Source organism: Carassius gibelio, chromosome A15 (genome assembly GCF_023724105.1).
Source record: "Carassius gibelio isolate Cgi1373 ecotype wild population from Czech Republic chromosome A15, carGib1.2-hapl.c, whole genome shotgun sequence".
Classification (NCBI taxonomy): domain Eukaryota; kingdom Metazoa; phylum Chordata; class Actinopteri; order Cypriniformes; family Cyprinidae; genus Carassius; species Carassius gibelio.
In genome coordinates, this window is record NC_068385.1 from 11,005,070 (window position 1) to 11,024,640 (window position 19,571).

Consider the following 19,571-nt stretch of genomic DNA (forward strand, 5'->3'; position numbering starts at 1 on the left):
TTAATCGGTTAAATTAATAGTGTTTGTGGGTGGTGATGTTCTTGAGCTCTCCATGTAATCAAGCACATATATTAATGTATGATGACTCATGATATTCTGGTTGTGTGTGTGTAAACATGGATACATAGAGGTAAATTCAATTCAGATGCAGAGGAGCTGTGGCGTGTACTCAGAGTGAGATCCAGAGAGACAGATTGAAAGGTACACAGCCAACTTTGATGTTTTGGACAAAACTTGCCGACGTGGTTGAATTGCACTGCAAAAATGTAACTTAATCAGTTTTAATGTCTTATTGTTTTCCAGTAAAAACATCTAAATGTCCTAAAAACAAGATCAATATAATTCAGATTTTAATATATTTTTTTAAAAATTCAATTCAAACTGAACTTTAGAATGGTTTAGTGGTAACAGTAGTTGTTAATTAAGTTAACTTAGTAAAAAAATTAACTTTGATATATTTTCTAAAAATGCCTTTAGTTACAGAATATGTGTATTATGTGAATATTAATGAATTATGTAATAATAATTATTAAAAAAAACAAGTATGTATCAAATAATCAAATTTTAAATTAATAATTAAAGCAAGGAGAGGTGGAAATGTGTAAATAAGCATCTTCTGTCAGGCTTTATCGACATCTATAAACACACAAGCAAAGTAAATGCAAACAAACACATTTAACATAAGAAGATATAGATTTTAATATCTTTATAAACGTTTTTTCTGTTTTTCTTTTCTTTTTTTTTTCTTTTTTTTGAGAACAACTCATTAAACCATCATATCACTTGGATGGAGATACACAGAAGAGAGAAAGGGATGGGAGGGAGGGATGAGGGGAGACCGGATTGTGCAGTTTAGTCTGAAAATTGGGCCCTTCGGACATAACAAACAAATGTGTAAACAAAAGAAAATCTTGAAAAAAGATCTAATCATAATAATAAAAATAATAATTGCATTCTGAAGAGAGGTTCTTCAGTGATTCAGGAATCCTGTTGTGATTAAAAATGTCATAATGATATCAGTGTCAGTACTGATAAATATTTCCATTGCAGATTGTGATGATACAGTTCTCTCTCTCTCTCTCTTTTTTTTTTTTTTTTTACAAAGTGTGTCTTAGAACAGGAGCAGACTGTAATCCATAGTGTCCCGAGTGTTCATGGGATTGTCCCTCTCCTGGACTCCTATTTGCATTTACAGACACTGTAGAGGAAATCAATCAGGCCCATGACTCCAAAAGGTCTTCTTTTTTTATTTGAAATGTGCTTTTTGTCATCAAGTCTCTTAAAGAAACATTTTGTTTTTGTGTGTGTATTTTTCTAATAGTTGTTTTCTTTTCTTCTTGTCTGTCTTGTTAAAACTTGTTGATTTCACACCACTCTAAGAAAGAGAGGTGTCTATGTTTTCAATGGCGGGCTTAAGCTGAAGGTGCTTTTCAAAATATAGTTCACTTCAATTAGACCTGTGTCCCCTCCGGTGTCGGCCCCCGATCAGCAGTCCATTTGTGAGTCACAGCCAAAAAAAAACAAACAACACTGAGGACATGAAACAAACACAACTCTATTTTTTTCACAGCTTTTTTATACTGAACACACACACGCACGCACGCACACACACACACACACACACACAAATAGTGTTTTTTTGGAAGCAGATGAGGTAAAATGGGTCTCATTTGCTTCTATGAACAATATAGCAGCTAGTTTAACCATTGGCTTTTATGTGCTGTTATAAAACAATACAATCCAAAAACAAGAATGATTCACCTGAAGTCACTTTTTAGAGGAAGTTATTGAAAGGTGTGAGGGGGAACAAATAAGTAATATAAAAAAAAGAAAAATAACGTTATATTTAGGCTATAACTTTTCTGAGGTAAGGAGAATGTATCTGCTCATGTTCTGGCTATTCAGTTTAGGAGGACTTTTTATAACACTTTTTCATTTCATACATTTGTTGATTCACATCACTCTGTGAGGTTAAATAATATCCCCACAGTGAAGAAAGCAAGTCCTACCAGTTGTTGAAACTCCTGAACATAGGAGAATATACACAGATATATTTGTGCATCTATTTGGCAATAATATGATATATTTAACAACGAGCGAAGTACATATACAATTAGGAGCATCCGTTCCATTTGATAGTCTAATGTATGTTTGTTTTGTTGTTAGAAATGTTGAAGAAAAATTAAGCAGTAGGATATGCTTCCTATACACAGTCTCCATTTATGTTGCTAACTTGTGCCTCCTATTACGTGTTCTTTCTACACCTTTATTTGGTCATCTCTGTGCTTTCTTTCATTAAAATTGTTTTAAATTTAGAAATTGTAATTGTTCTTTTTTTTTAAAACAGAACAATGAAAAAAACAACAACAACAACAACAACAACAGTGGCAGTGCAAGCATGTTCGATTTGCTTCACTATTCTTCTTATTGCCCAACCCAAATTTGGAATTTATATCATCTGGTGTTCAGTTTTCATCAATTTCAGTCTAAATGGCAAAGCTCCTCATAAAATGTAGCACACATTATCACTCACTCACTCACTCACACACACACACACACACACACGCACACACACACTTAGTAGGCCTGGGAATGCTGGAGCATTGATGGTCCAGCATCAGAGTTCAGTGCAGAATGAGCACAAGCGGTCCCAGAATACTAGAAAGAAAGAAATGTGTATGATGAGAGTGTCCCCAGTTGGTGGCTTGCTGGACCCCACTAGGGGGACGCACAGAGGTCCGGGGGGTACATTTGTGCTTTCTGCGTGTGTTTGAACCATCAGCAGATGTTTCATCATATTTCCCTGTGAAATCGGGAGAGGAGTACTCCTTATCCGCCATCTCCTTTAAGATGTGGACCTCGTTAGGTCCTTTTCCCTTGCTGCCCCTGACACGCTGTCGTGTGCAGTTCCGAGACCGGCCGGGCCTCTGAGCAGGGACCATGTCCGGAGACCCTCCCGGTCCTGCTTGTACACCATTTATGGCAGGGGGTGGCTGGGGCAGGGGAGAGGGAGGAGAAGGGTATTGTTCATTCAGTTGGGGGTGGTGTGGGTGTGTTTGTGGAGGCTGAGCAGGATGGGGCTCCTGCTTCAGTGAGACTTTCTCTGTTCCTGGCCAAGTCTTAGTCTTACTCTGGTGCAGGGACTCAGATCCGGAACAATTTGGGAAGTCCTCGTTCTTCAGTTGCTTCAGATCTTTGCCTGCCAGTTCTGCCGGTGCCACGCAACCAACTGATGACGTGGACCCCCGAAACTTTTTGAGCCAGTCCCACAGTGATAAAGCCTTACAGTCACACTCCCAAGGGTTGTCATTTAGGCGAAGGTATTCCAGTGCAGGCAGCTTGGTGAGACACTCTCCAGCTAGCTCCGTCAAGGAGTTGTTAAACAAATATAGGGTAGTGAGCCGCTGCAGGTCATGGAATGCCAGGCGGTCCACCCACTTAAGTTGGTTGTGGTGCAGTAGCAGCCGGTCCAAAGCCCCCAGTCCTCTAAACGTATTTTGGTACAGGCTCCACAGACGGTTCCCATGAAGAAACAGGTGGCTCAAGTTGTGTAAGTCCACAAAAAGATCATCCTGCAGATACTCCAAATGGTTGTCCTTTAGACACAGAAATAAAATATTGGTTATATTTATATATTGGTTATATATTTATATACTACTGCAGTAGTACAAGATGCAACCAGTGCCATTTTATTTTGTTACACAAGCAGTTATGTGAGTGTCTCACCTGCAAGTACAGATACTGGAGATTGCGGAGACCCTGGAAGATGTTATTCGGCAATGCACTGAGGCCACAGCGGTATAGATGGAGGGCATGGAGCCGGCCCAGCCCATGAAATGTTTCTGCAGATAGTGAACGTAGGTGGCGATTGTCTCCCAGGTCCAATTCCTCCAGCAAGGTGAACCCTTGGAAAGTAGTTGGTTCGATATATGTGATATTGTTGGAGTAAATCCACAGAGTGACTGTGGTAGGGCTAAAGTGGCCCCGCAGTAGTCGATGGATCTTGTTGTTTTGGAGGAAGATGCGCTCACTGTGTGGAGGAATGCCTTCCGGGACGGACAGGAAGTTGTGGGCTTGGCAGCTGACAGTGCTGGGGGCCATGTAGCAAATGCAGTGACGTGGGCAGGACCAGGAGAGCTCCAGCCCACAGAGTACCAGCAGGAACTCCAGGCCACAGCCTGGAAAGATATGGAGAGAGATAGAGACAGACTTAGTGCTTGCTATGTTAAATCTAAAATTGTATCCAAGTCATAAATTCAGTATTGTAAAGAAATTATCTGTTTGTTATTCAAGAAAGTTTCTCCATAAATGCCCCCTGAACTGTTAAAACCTGTGAAAGACAAATAAGCTCAAACAAGACTGATGTCATCATCATCGTCATCATGTTGTTGACACAAGCTCAGTGACAGTAGTATCTGCAAGCTGTTGCATCAATCAGAAATGATGTGGAGGCCTCAAGGTAAATTTCACTGATGTGTCCTCTCACGTCTGGCACATTGATTTCTGTAGATGCTCAGTGCTGTATACTCATGGTGGTAATCAAGACAAGGTTTGCATGTGTTTTGTTCGTCTCCCTTAGGCTCTTTAAAAGACATAGTACAGCCAAAGATTTTCATGATTTACTCATTCTCATGTTGTTCCAAACCTGTATAATCTGTACAAATTCTTTCAGTGAATGTGGAACATAAAATAAGATATTCTGAAGGATGTTGGTGTCCGAACAAAAATGGGCCATACTGAGTTTCATTGCATGAAAAAAGACATTTAGACATAATTCAGAATATTTGTCTTTTGTTTTCCACAGAAGAAGGGTTTATAAAGACATGTGGTTGACTACACGACAGCATTTTTGTTTTTGGGAAAACTATTTCATTTACTCATGTAACTTTCAATGAAATAAGGATGGCCCAAGGAGACCCCTTTGAAAAGGAAATAAACAGTGACAAGAAAACAGAATCACTTCTGAGCCCTTCAGGGAAGCTGCAAAATCTGGTATTTTACGAGTATTTATTCTGTCCGTGTGTGCATAAGTCGGGCTCACCCTGCTTCTGCTGAGACTGATCCCAGGGCCTACCAACAACCTCTTGAGTGCTTCGTTAAACCTGTGTTAAGCCTCTGAGAGGCATAAAATACCCCTGCTGCTTTCTGACATGCTTCCTCTGAGCCATTTTATGTAACTTATCCACAAATTCATCTACACACAGAATGGAACGGAAGGAGAACATTTTCCACTATTATAAGACTTTTACTTTTATAAGAGTCCCATTTGCTCATGAACGGCGGCTTCCCCCCGCCCTTCTTTTAAAAGAATGCATCATTCATAGCATCATTCCTGTCATTCACTCAAAATTGATTCCCGCTGTCTCTTATCATCCACCATAACCCTTCAAAATAGAGAGGCAAGAATTATGCTTTTACAGTGGATGAGCGGATATTTTTTGGAATTGCTTTCGACTCCAAATGTGTCTAAGCTTTGGCATTCAGATGCAGACTCCGTTGACCTTTAGCAATGATTCCCTGGGTGTCTGATGACAGCGCCTGAGCAGCTTGCCTCACCTGCGCGTGAGCCTCGCGCACAAAGTGGCCATGTAATCCCATTTGTCCTAATGGCATGCCAAAATGAAATATGTCCTCACCAACATACTAAATAAGCAGCCAGAACCCTCTGCAAGCTCCCCCCATTGGCCTTGCACGTGCGTGTTTGATTATTATTATTAAAAAAAATCGTTGTTGTTCTTGTAATGTCGGTCAGCTACTGTAAACGGTAACCAGGGGGCAGAAATACATATTACTCTACCATTGCACATATGCTAATCTGTTTTAGCAAAAACTTGCAGGATATAAGCCTGGATATTGTAAAAACAAAAAAAACTAAGAAAAACTGTATTTTAGCAAAGATGGCAAACATTTCAAAACATGACACTCTTTACACAAACTGCCCAATGAGGATGGCAAAGTTCTGGGGTCTTTTCAGGGTATGGAGCATGAGGGATTACAGCACCCATACACTATCTCCACTCTAAATCAGACAACAACTGATGATGTCTGGTTCACAAGCCTTAAACAACCTCAGTGCTGTTTGTTGTGAGCTGTGGGTTTGAAAATTATAGCCAAGATGAACAGCTCAAAAGATGAATCGTATTAACTTCCCAAATGTTTAAAAGATCTAAAAAAATGTGATGTCTAGTAATGCAATATTACTTCAGTTGTTATCCAATCAGTACTGGGTATTGTTTTATTCTTTCCCTATGTGTTTTTTTGTGTGATACCTGTCCTTTGAGTAAATAAGCAAGAGTGTGTTGTGTTGCTCATGGAAAGTTAAGCTTCTGGGATTTCAGCCAGATAAATCGGGAAAGACAAGGCAAACAACTCGGCTTTGGCTGGCGAAGCTGCTGAGCCTTTTCCTTTTATTTTCCTTACTCGCTGGCTGTTTACGTCTGTTTGCAAACCTCCTCGCATTAAACTTTGCATATCACATATAATGAAATTCTTCCTCAGCACTTTACATAATAGACTTATTCCTTTGGTGTAGCATTGGCTTTTGTGGAGGCGTATCGCCTAATCACACATACTATGCTTCCCACTGTTTGTCTCCGCTTTTGTCACACTGCAGGTGTAATTATTTTCCTCAAATTCCTGCTTTTTCTTCCATTTTTATATATAAAACTTAAACCGAACTGGGTATCACCTTGTACATAACCGTACAAGTTGAGATAAGGCTTCTTTTTTTATCAACCTTTTTTATGGGCCAATTATCACTACTGGCTGCCATCATTTACCATCATGTTGGCTGTTTATTAATACTTATAAAGGTTATATTACTTCTTTATTCTGCAGAACCATATTTTATATCCCTTAATCCACCACATACCTAAACATAACTACCTTACTACCTTGATCCCTATAGTCTAAATTGTTAACAAGAAACTAGTTATCTGTGACCCACAAGCTAATCATGAATGGCACACCCCTTCCCTTTTAGCGTCATACTTTCGAGTTGTTAGATTTCTGAGTGTTTTCTGTCTTAGTGTGTAGGTGTTTTAGTGTGCTAGTATGCAGTCGGTAGGGTGTTTTTAGTGTGCTAATATGCAGTCGTTAGGGTGTTCTGAGTGTTTTTTAAATTTATGACTTTGAAGTTGCTCGGTTTTCTTGGGGGGATTAGTGTCCTACATGCAGTTGTTTGGGAGTTCTGAGTGTTTTAGAATGCTAGTCTGTAGGTGCTAGGCTGTACATATTAGTCTGTAGATGTTACACTAGAGTGTTTTTCAGCATCTTTGTTGCTAGGTTTGCTGAGTGTGCTTTGTCTTCATAGTGCTTGCATGCTTACTGGCCCTAAACAGCCTACCACTCTTTTATATTCTCATCTCTAGATTTGACTCGGGTCGTTCCTTCAATATAACTTTGAAGGATTATATATATATATATATATATATATATATATATATATATATATATATATATATATACACATATATATATATATATATATATATATATATATATATATATATATATATATGTGTGTATGTCCTCTTCTATTTTACTGTTTGAGTATATTCATCTCCATATCACACCAGCCCTGAGATGCCAGGCATGCATTAGCTTAGTGTTATTTTGGTGAGCCTTTTTTTTTTCTTCTTTTCTCCACCTTGCAGTACTAAACTAACTCCAGTGAGATGTGCTGCCTCACACTTGTCACCTCCCTGATCCCGGTTGTCTGTGAGCCCTTTTGGATCCCTTATACACAGCAATTTACACCCTCCTCAACCAGAGGCAAGTTGAGAGAGAGAATAGGAGAGACGGGATATTTTTAGTGCTGTGGAGAATGGCAAAGGGCAATAGCAGGATGAGAGGTAATAATGAGAAGGAGGGATGGCACATGGCTTGAAAGGTTGTCATTTACTGAACACAGAGGATGTGGATGAGTATTGTCATATTTTTATTTTTGCTTGCAATGGGCCTGTGTCACCAAATCTAGTTAATAAGATTGTTTTGGCCACTCCATAGCGCTTCGTTATTCAAAATTACACCAATCCCAGCTCCCGAGACTCGGAGTGGGATTATCACTGTGGAACAATGGATGTCATGTTATTGTGTCTGTCATTTTCCATGGTTTCATGTTATTGTAAGCTGGCAGTGTCACCCAGAACACTTTCTCAGTTTTTTCTCTGATTCTTTCTTTCACTATCTGTCAGTCTTTTCCGAACCCTTCTAAAACTGCTAAAAGCTTGTTAAGCCGAAACTGATTAAATGGCCTGCAACCAGGCTTGATGTTTGACCCCATGACCCCACGGTCCCTGTGCCTTTTGATGCCATGGAGAATTTAAGTGTGGAAATAAATAAATAAATAAATAAATAAAGGCATAAAACAGAATGGCATTGGTCCCCAGACAGTCAGCGCAAAGTAAGTGCACGGAATATCAATGAAACATAGTTCACACTAAATTCGCCCTCATGAATAACACATGGTTGCTAATAGGAGAGAAATGGTCCGTCTGTTTCCCTGGGTGACTCTGTCCACCATTACACTGGATAAACTCAATTTCCTGTTTCTCTCTAAGGATCCTGATAAGCACTTGGCTGTTTGTTGCCTTGCTCGCACAAGTCCGCAAATGACATGCTTTCACATAATAGGTGTTCATGCTGATGTTCGCATATACACACAATGTTTGACAATCAAGCTAATGGCAAAGCAGTAAAGCTCCGCATTGATTGGTTTGAGCCTGGTTTTCATAGCCAAAGGGAAATCAAGTGAGTTTTTAGTCATTGCAGACATTATTTTTAAGTTAAACTGCGGTTATGGTTTGACATACATTAGATGAATTAATCATAGACTGGGAGGTTAAAAAATGATCCCATGCTGTTCCTGAACAAAATTGTAGCATTGTTTGCTGTGTCACAAGCAAAAGCAACATTAATTACTGCTGACATAATGGGCAATTTCATCTTTGTTCTTCTGACACATTTAGATTTAACCAGGAGTCATCAATAGGGTCTGCCAATTACTGTTATGAAAATATGCATTAAACGCAAGCACACATTTAGAAGTTCAGCTTATTAAACGAATATATAATCTACAAGTATATGACTCATTTATGATGTTTAAAGGCTTTGAAATAATAATTTTAGATGTACAAAGCACATTATGGGAATACATTAATAGCATGTTTTTACAGTTTAAAATTCAACACCCACAGAGGTCTGAAAAAGGTTGAAGGCCGCTGGTCTTTATGTGTCAGGTAATTTGTTAAGGATATAAAGGTCAGGATGAGCTGTTTTAGGGAAAGAAAAGTACCACAATGTCATCATGTGGCAAGGTCGCTTTGGTGGTGTGAAAACCAATTATTGGGAAAGTGAGGCTGATCTCGGCAGACCTTTATCGGAGAAGTGATTGAGGCTTTAGTGTGTGAATAACCAACCACTGTGCATTGAATAATCAGATTTCATTACGATCTACATTAATTTATGTGACATTTGTTTGAAGTGGCTATTAGTTCCGAGCAATGATTAATTGCGCCAATTAGAGTACACATTGACTTTATTATATTTGTGTGATCCACTGCCTTAATGTGACATAGTGGTTCTTTTTCCCCAAAACAGCCCACCCTATGCTTGCTAGTTAGCGCTGAGCTTATGCTAGCTAATGTATCAACTATTTATCTCAATATGAAATGACAAGGTGTTTATTTACTTTTCATCACAGCAGCATGCTAGCCTAAGCTAAATCCCTTCATATGAGAGAGAGCGAGAGAGAGAGAGAGAGAGAGAGAGAGAGAGAGAGAGAGAGCTGGTTATTATTTATTGAATAAAATGTTGCTGTGTCAACATTCTGTTGTGGTTAATTAATGACAACAATAATGAAGCTGAGATGTCTAATAATTAATAACTGTGTATTTCACTATTTGAGTGTTCTGCTTTTTTTTCAGTGTAAGATTTTTTTTAAATTGTTCACATTAATACATGGCTGTATTTCCTTCTTATAAATAGATTAAACCCCTCGAAACTAGCTTATGTTGTCCTAACCATGAAGGCATGATGCAATATATGAGAAAATATGACACACACACACACACACACACACACACAAACTCTTACGTAATTAAATAAATTAATACATAAATTGTATACACTAGAGTTAGCCTCAATATAATGTTTTTGAAAAAAGTATATTATGCTTCAGGTTGAATTGAAATGATCAAAAATAGATCATATTTTGTAAAAAAAAAAAAAAAAAAAAAATATATATATATATATATATATATATAAATAAAATTACCTTAATTTGTTACTTATATGTATTGTAACTCTGTAAATCTTTACTGTCACTTTTAATTTAATGGTACCTTGCAGAAGAAGTATTAATAAATAACAATCTTTTGAACAATGAAACTGGGTTTTTGTTCTCAACCATAACCATGAAAAGTCGTTGTGTGCATTTCTATCAGAATAATGGCTTTTAGGATTACAGTTAGTCTATTGTAATTATTAGCAATTAGGTAATTATAGCAATTGTGCCAATGGGAAATAATAATTTGGATGACAAGCTAGGCAAGTGAGTGCATGTGCTGGGGGACAGGAACAATTGTCCCCAAAAGGATAGTAAAACACATAAATCACTTAGACGAGACGAGTTTGTTCATATATGTAGCACATTATACACAGTGGTAATTTAGTGCTTTGCACATAATTAAACAGAGATCAAGTCGGTTTAAAATTAACTTAAAGTACAAACAACATTAATTAAAATAAATGTGCTGTTATGGTACAAGTGTTTTTCCGACTATAGCATTCATAAGGTATCACTCACCTAATATTTTTCCTCAGTCAATCACTCCACACTTTGCCTCTTAAGAAAGCAAGTCAGCTATTATACTGTCTTGGCTCTCTTTATTCAAACAGATATTTTAGAGCTAAGGTAAGTCCCTGTTACCATATTAACCATCCTCCACCAGACTGACGAATACGGCAGAGGTGGTGCTGGCACCGATCACCCATGAGGGAAACCCTGTGCTTTGCCAACTGCTGTCTGAGTTAAGTGGACAATATTGGATTTTTTTCAGTGCTTGCTTTTTACACTTCTGTTGTGTTGTTGCGATAAAAAATCGGTGCATTCAGCAAGTTAATTAGTTTGAGATGCCAATAGATCTGTCTGAGATTAGAGATAGCCTACTAAATAAATATCTAAGAGCAAAAGAATGACTTAGGATAGATGTATATAAGTCAACATGAAATTTGCATGTTGCTTCCCAATCAAATGACTTTCTTTTTTGACTGTTGTGATGTAGGTCATGCTAGCTATTAGTTAAAAATTGCAATTTAGGCATTGTTTTAGGCTAATGCAAATGTATACAAGCTTTTTCATTTGTTTATATTTAAAAGGATAGTACACTTAATAGTTAGTAAATGTCAGAAATATAGTTTCAAACCTGTATCACAATGTTTCTTGTGTACTACAAACAGATCTTAAAAAAAATAATAATAAAAATATTCTGCACTTAAAATGAAAAAAAAAAAAAAATGAGATTAATTTTTCGCCATTATAATGAAATGTTGTACATTCTATTAAATACTTTTACTGTATGAATAGAAAAAAATCCATCCAGGTTTGAAAGAAATTTGAAAGAGTTTTGGTTGAACTATCCCATTAATGTTAAAAAGGTCACTCTTTATTTTAGGGTCCAATTCTCACTATTAACTAACCATTAACTATGACTTTTGCCTCAATTAACTTCTTATTTGCTACTTATTAATAGTTTATAAGGTAGTTGTTAAGTTTAGGGTATTGGGTAGGATTATGGATGTCATGCATTATATGTACTTTATAAGCATTAATAAACAGCCAATATGTTAATAATAGACATGCTAGTTAGCAACTAGTTATTAGTGTGAATTGGACCCTATACTAAAGTGTTACCGTTAAAAATAATGCAATAAAATTATTGAAAATAATAGCAAATTATGATTAAGTTTTAATAAAAAAGATTAAAAAAATGGTTTATCAATATGTCACCTATGACTCAGATTACATCACAACCAAACATATGCAAGCACAAACCCAAACACAGAAGGCGGGAGGGGTAGGGAAAAGAAGCAAAGAGAAAAGCTGCTCTGGTGACAGCAGCAGTTTGAAGTTGAGGAGCTAAAAATAATTGGTCTAAACAAACAGACGCCATATGGGGCATGTAAATAATAAAGAGAGGGATTTGAGCAGTGTGTGCAGATGAATATACCATGTTGTCAAATGAGGATTTAGGAGGTTACAAAAATGCAGAGGCGGACAGCTGAGGAATCCGCAGATGTTTAATACCTGGATTTCAATTATGGGAATTTAATAGATGTCATGGTGATGTTAATTCTATTTACTTCTATTGAGAGAAGAGGGAGGGTTATTGTTTAATGCTTTGTTTAGTTTACAGGGTCTTGAAGTCATTAGAAAGACAGTGACAGGGGCTCCAAAATATCCCATTGGTCTTGCGCAGCAATCAAACCCTGGACCGCATCATCATGGCCTAATGGTTAGAGAGTGAGACTCGCAATCGAAGGGTTGTGAGTTCGAGTCTAGGGCTGGCAGGAATTGTAGGTGGGGGGAGTGCATGTTCAGTTCACTCTCCACCTTCAATACCATGACTTGGGTGCCCTTGAGCAAGGCACCGAACCCCCAACTGCCCCCCGGGCGCCGCAGCATAAATGACTGCCCACTGCTCTGGGTTTGTGTTCACATTGTGTGTGTGTGTGTTCACTGCTTTGTGTGTGTGCACTTCGGATGGGTTAAATGCAGAGCATGAATTCTGAGTATGGGTCACCATACTTGGCTGAATGTCACGTCACTTTCACTTTCACCTTCATCAGAGAGATGCACTGTGAATGATGATTCTGTGGTTTGAGAAGCCATCTATCACTGCATTCCCAGTTCAGCCACGTATAAATCAAATTGTTGTCAAACCCATCCAATGTTGTCTGCATGAACTCTGGAGCTGTATAACACAATTAATAGAGCAGTTGTACTGAGACCTTTTTTTTTATAACTATAACTCATGGAGTAAAATGTATGGCGTGTTTTGCATCCAGCACTTGACCTTGCTCAGAATGACAAGCTGTCTTGCATGCTCTTTTGTCCTTTAAGATGCATTCACAGTAAACTATGTTGAAAAGTTGAAAATTGCGATTCAGAGGTTTATTGGGTACATCATTTGTTCATGGCTTATATCAGGGTTAAATAGCTACAATTCACTTTGACATCCAATTCATTACCTCCTTCAGTGTTTAGCGTTATTCAATGGCTGGCGAATACAATGCCTTAGGACATGTATAGAGCACTTTTCATAGAGCTAATTTTCCACTTGTCTCTAATTTAAGTTTAAAGCTTGATGTTAGCCATTGATCAGCCTGACACAATCGTCTGTTATTGGCCGTTTCAAGAGTGCTGTGTTTCCGCTGCTGTGTTCCTACTGGTTGAGCGCTGGCAGACACATGTCGTGCTTACCGAATGATCTGTCTGTAAAAGGTTTTTGTGATGAATGATTTACAGCTTAAACACACCTCGCTCAAGGCAGACCAGCACACCCCAATCCTGTTGCAACCGAAGGGGCCAATTTTCCAGCTCACTTCATTTTAGTATTGGCATCCTTCAACACATTTCTGAGACTGCCTTCAAAGAAAATGGGGCTCCTTCACATGTGCATGCACATGCTGCATGCCGTGCAAGCCAACCATTCGCCTGGCCCAGATATGGAGGCAATAAATTATGTAACAGTAGTGGTTTTTACTTTTTTATTTTTTTGGCAAAAATACACACACTAACAGGGATAGTTCAAACAAAAAATATGTTTTTAATTATAAAAAAATATTTATTTATGTTCACCATGAACGGTGGTTGTATCGTGGTTGAAAATGTAACTGCTGTGAACTTCTCCTTTAAGTGCAAACAATAAGGATCAAGCTACATCAATATGAACTATAAGGCCCTCCTCTTAAGAGAACTCAAGCAGCAAATTACTAATAAAACAGGATAGCTACACTATCAGCTCATTAGCTCAAGTGTGAAATAGATATCTGTAAGAGCTGCTTTTGGGACCCTCAGAACAGAAGAACAACACCTGACAGCTGGCATGAAGAAAGGAGACCATAGACTTGATGCTCTGACCTCCCCACAGTTACTGTCATTAAAAGGGTTCCTGTTCCCAAAAACCATTGCACTTATGACTCTGTTGAACCTTCTTGCTCTAATGTTCCTAAAACTCTGTGTGTGTGTCCTTTACCAGCGTGAGATTCTTGCCTTTTGCAAGATGTCACTGATGGAACATAATGGATGATAACCCACAATATTTTTATCAACAGTCGTTTTTATTTAAGTCAACGGTCGTTTTTGTTAACCCTTGTTTTGTGAAAGATGTACATGCAACATTCCTGCATTATATTTATGTGGAACATTAAAAATGGTGAATCTCCCATGATTTTACATGTTGCTGTTTTTTTTCCCCCATTTGTTTATGCAGGGCTTTCTGGAAAGCTATGAGCCTAATTTAATTGTTTATGCACCTGTTTTAAAGGCAGGAACATCCTGATTGTTGTTAAAAATTCCACTGTTACAACTTATCCCATCTTGTGCGACAAAATGCCATATTCTTTCTCACTGTGTTCAGTGAACTGTGTACCCCCCCCCACCCCCCACCCCCGGGAAATAATGGTGTAAATGATTCAAGACTTTCATATATGTGCCCATGCACAATTTGGGAAATACATTTTTTTGGAAAATGTGTGACAACTAGCCCCATTCTCTACTGTTGACGACCCTTAAAATAATTCCATTAAGGCAATATGTTCCATCTCTCATTCGCTAATGTCTTCAGTCATCAAGCATACATATTAGAGACAGTTGCTCCTCCCAAACACCCACCCTTCCTCACAATCTCTCGCTGTCTCTCTCACACTCTTCTCTTTTGTGTCCTATCTGCTGTATTCCTCCCACTCGGCCGGTGTCACAATCCCAGGGTTGTTTACACTTCCTGCTCTGTTTTTGTTTGGTCGTTTCAGCATGAGCAGTGACATAGAAGGCTCAGCTGGATAAAACACAGTCAGCGTACGGTCCTGATTATGGCAAAGCCAATCTGGACGTTAGAGATAGTACAGCAGCTTACTGGATTCACTGAGTCATACGGAAGCCACATCATGCTCAACACTGACTTCAAAGTTTTTTCATTAGGCTAAAAAAAGTCTTCATCATGCTAATTTACTTAAATATTTAAACTTAGAACTAACTCTTTTTTTTTTTTTCTGTGAAAAGGGCTCTATGGATTATGGCGCTACATCGTGGGTGGCTCTTGTGAACAACACCACAGATAACCAGAGGAGCAGCATAAATGTTTTTCAGTCCTTTAATAACTCCTGATAGCACAAACACATCTTTATCATCTGGAAGATTTTATAAGCATTTGCTCATCTTCAATAAGATTTCCATTTAGATGTTGTAAAATGCTCTCTAACAGACATCTTTGAGACCTATCTGTGCTATCTGGGAGAAAGAAAGCTATCAATTTGTCATCAACTGAAGACAACTGTGACCTGAAAGTCAGCAGATAAAAAATAAAAAAAGTAAATTTCAAGTGCTGACTTCATTTTTTATTAATTTCAGCAAAGCTATTTAAGTACATTTGTAGTTAATTTAGTTAAATTTAAGATTCAAATAAAAAGAGGGAACTAATTAAAAAGTTGTGGGATTTAATACTTAATTCACAACACCAATATTTAGTTTTCCTCCATGCATGTCATGTGCAGGGCTTTGTAAATTAGCTACTTTCTCATCATTGGTGCTTAAATGACTGCTAATTAAATCATGTACCCTCACTGTGAACAAAATCAACCAATATTTAAATTTCTTGATTGCCCTTGAATGATCAGATGTTTTTGCTGAGTCACTGAGGCATTGCTACACTGTAAAAAATTTATTGTTGTTTTTACAAAAACTTTTTGGCAGCTGTGGTTGCCAGAATAATTTTGTAAAAATACAGAAAACTGTAAACACATTTACGTCAAAAACTGTTAATTTTACAATATAAAGCTGTAATTTACAAACAAGAAAATGTGAATATAAACCAGTAAATTCAACAACACACAAAATTAAATCTGTTTTGTACCTTGAAAATACTGACAACCACCATAATAATAAAGATGGTACTGTATAAGAGAAAGCCACATGAAGTAGCAAAGCTCATCACAAGTAGCTTCACCACAAGCAGAAGTATATATTAACATATAGAAGGTGCACATTTATGGAAACACAAAACACCATCATGGTAACACACGTGATACTTAAATAATGCAAAAAACTTTCATTAAGCAACAGAAGATGTAACATAAAGCTCAAATGTACATAACTGATAACAAGAACTATTTAAAAACATGATTATTTAAACAAAATACTTTCAAACGTGGAGTGTCACGCAGGGAATTCTGGGAATATCAGTTTACAGTTTTAGACTGTAAATTATACATTGATTTGTTCTTTTTTTACTTCTAAAAGCTGTATAATTAACAGAATTTTACTGTAAATTTACATTAAAAGCTTTGTTAGATCTTTTACAGTTTTCTCCTGTATATAGTACGGGAACTTACTGTTAACCTATTATCAGTTTTTTTTCGTAGCGTTTTTACAAAATTTTACAGTTAAAATTACACTTATTTTTTACAGTGTATATTCTAGAGAAACAATCTATCCAGATCTAAATCTGGAATATTATCTATATTTTATGAAGTCATATCAATAAAAAACGCATTACAGACTTAACAGTATGATTTTCTGTAAAGCTGTTTTGCTAAATTTGACTTTAAGGATGACTTTCAGATTTGTTTAAGTTTCTATAGTGTGTTTCTCTATGGATATGTAGCTTTTTTGAGTGCGGCAGAGTGGTTACAACATCTATCAGCCACTCTGCTGGGCTTCCATTTTAGGAAAGGTTGTGGAGGGGAAATTATTGGTCTAGGCTTTTAACGGGGGTGAGAAAGAGAGACCATATTACTCCTGTACTGCAGTCCTTACATTGGCTTCCGGTCAAATTCAGGATTTATTTTAAATTCTCCTGTTTGTACATTCTCCTGTTAAAATTCTCACCCCAGTACATCAGTGATCTTATTGTTCCTTACTCTTCTTCTAGAGTACGTAGGTCCTCCGATCAACGGCTTTTAAAGGTCCCTCATTGTAATTTAAAATCAAAAGGAGATTGTGCTTTTTCTGTGGTAGGTCCCAAACTCTTGAATAGTCTCCCTTTCCATGTGAGGATGTGCTATATAAAAATAAAATTGCTTGCTTGCAATCACTGTGTGCTAAAGAGTTGACCCCTTAATTTCTACCAGTTAAACATAAATGACAATGGAAAAGTAGAAATGTAACTAGAGGCATCTGTAGTAACACTTCCTCTCATCTGCAAACTCTTAAGTGAGCCATTATGTCTCATTTGAACCTCATGTTTGTCATATGGTTAGACAGAAGAGGGAGTGAAATACGGTACTTCAAATCACTCCCAGGCTGCATCTGCTGTCCTTTCGGAGCCAAACAAGGTACCTGAACATCAACAAAATGAGCCATACTAAGACCATCTGTCGTGGACGGCTGTCCTTTGGGTGAGGGGAAATCCATATTCCCATTTTATAGCACATTTCCCAAAGAATCGTAATGATTCACTATCCTTGAAGTCTGACCATGAGAGTAAAGGAACACTTTAGTATGAAATGTGACATTTATGAATCAACATATAAAAACTAGAAGGAAAGAGAGAGTGGGTTTACAGTGCCAGTCTTCATTCTTTTCACAACAGGCCGGCTTAGCCCTCTAAAATTACATTTGCCCTGCGAATCTCCCCGTTGGGTTTATTATCGTCACATATTCCTGCCTTGTTCCACTAACTCTGCCTCTATCGGCCACTCAGCTGGGTTTCCATTTTAGGAAAGGTTGTGGAGGGGAAATGATTGGTTTAGGCCTTTTCGCCTCTGGGACTTGGTGTGTAAGGCCTTAATGAAACACTGCAGGCAGCTCCACATCATGCTCTGTGAAGGGACTTTGAGTGGCACCGGTGACAACTGTGGGCTCAGCTGTCTCAGACGTGGTCTGTCAGCAGATGTATGAAGAGAGAAATGGGGAAAGAGAGAGAAGTGGCAAAGGAAACACTCATGGGAGGAAAGGAGGGAAGAACAAGACAGGAAAATTAAAGCAGGAGAGCTGAGAGAGAGCAAATCTCTCACCATCAGAGAGTTCGGAGAGGACCCCAGAGTCGAGGGGGGGGGGGTGTTCATGCACCAACATTTGAAATAACTGAATGCATTTGCCTGTTATGTTTCCATTTTACAAACCCTCAATGCATGTTCTGATGTTTTGAAGGGGAAGGCATGGCTTTTAAGAGCATCTCGCATGTGATATAACAAGGAAAGTTGTACTTTTTTTTTTCATTGGATCCTCGCACTTTAGATCGCATGATATCGCAGCACTTCTTAACGAATAGCTTATTTCGTTTCACAAGTTCCACATTGCTACACTCAGCGTTTCTCCACTTCAATTTCTGATTATGTTTTTAAATGATACGACTTCTAGACATCCTGACAACTTCTATTTCCCTGAAGAAAATATAGCGCTTACTATGTAGAAATGTAATGGGTTTTTGTACTGGTATAATATACATTGAGGTTTGGCTGGTTAACATGGTTCAATTAACCCTTGCTGGTAGATGCCTTATCTACACCCTTGTACTGCCAAAAGCATCATTCTCCACTGAAACTCATTTAAAAGGAGCTGTGTATTCAGGTGGAATAAAATATTTTTGCACTGATTTTAATCTAAAAGTGTATGGGCCCTATCTTGCACCCAGCGCAATTGACTTTCCTACCGACGCATGTGTCATTCCTATTTTGCACCCGCGCAAAGCGCGCTTTTCCCTCCACAGAAGCACGTCGCTAAACTAGTGAATGAACTTGCGCTCCCTGGGCGGTTCAGCGCAAAAAAGGAGGCGTGTTCCGGCTCAAACAATCCCTGGTGCTATTTTGCTGTTCCATTAAATAATTGCGCCACTGACCAGAAAAAACCTAGTCTAAAGTCAGTGGCGCGTTGCGCGTTGTTCATTATGCTATTTTAAGGGCGCAAGCTTGACCATAATGTATAGCGTGCACAATGCGCATACACTTTGCTCATGTAATCTACACAGATGCAACAGTTATTTTTGCAAATCATAAATTGTTACACTAAAAAAATATTAACACATGAGATGACGGAAATCATTGTGAAATCTTGCTTACAAATTATTCAGGCTAATTGTAGTAATTAAGGATCAGACCTGTTTGCCCGATAGTGGCAAGACATATATGCATATAAGGACATCTGACAAATTTGTTTGTCCGTCAAGAACCAGGAAAAAAAAAATCGATGAAACAATTGTGGCTATTTCCTCCCACACCTGTTTAACCGACGCTATTTTGGGTGGGTTTCTCCCATCCCCATACAACACAACTTCTCTGTCTTTCACTGCTCTTACAAGAACATCAGTCTCCTCGGCTGTGAACCGCTCCTGGCGTGCGCCTGGTAAATACGC

General features: G+C 38.1%; 1 protein-coding gene across 2 annotated transcripts in view; it reads right to left on the reverse strand.

Annotated features, from left to right (window-relative positions):
- Nucleotides 1–724: 724 nt before the first annotated feature.
- The window catches only part of LOC128029187 (reticulon-4 receptor-like 1), a 159,481-nt gene continuing 140,634 nt past the window's right edge, over nt 725–19,571 (reverse strand). For both annotated transcript variants that reach the window (XM_052616802.1, XM_052616800.1), the window contains exons 2-3: nt 3,727–4,178; nt 725–3,596 (exon numbers count right to left, since the gene is read on the reverse strand). In XM_052616802.1, coding sequence (XP_052472762.1) covers nt 2,625–3,596; nt 3,727–4,178 — 1,424 coding nt within the window. In that variant the 3' untranslated portion in view covers nt 725–2,624. The remainder of the gene's footprint in view (nt 3,597–3,726; nt 4,179–19,571) is intronic.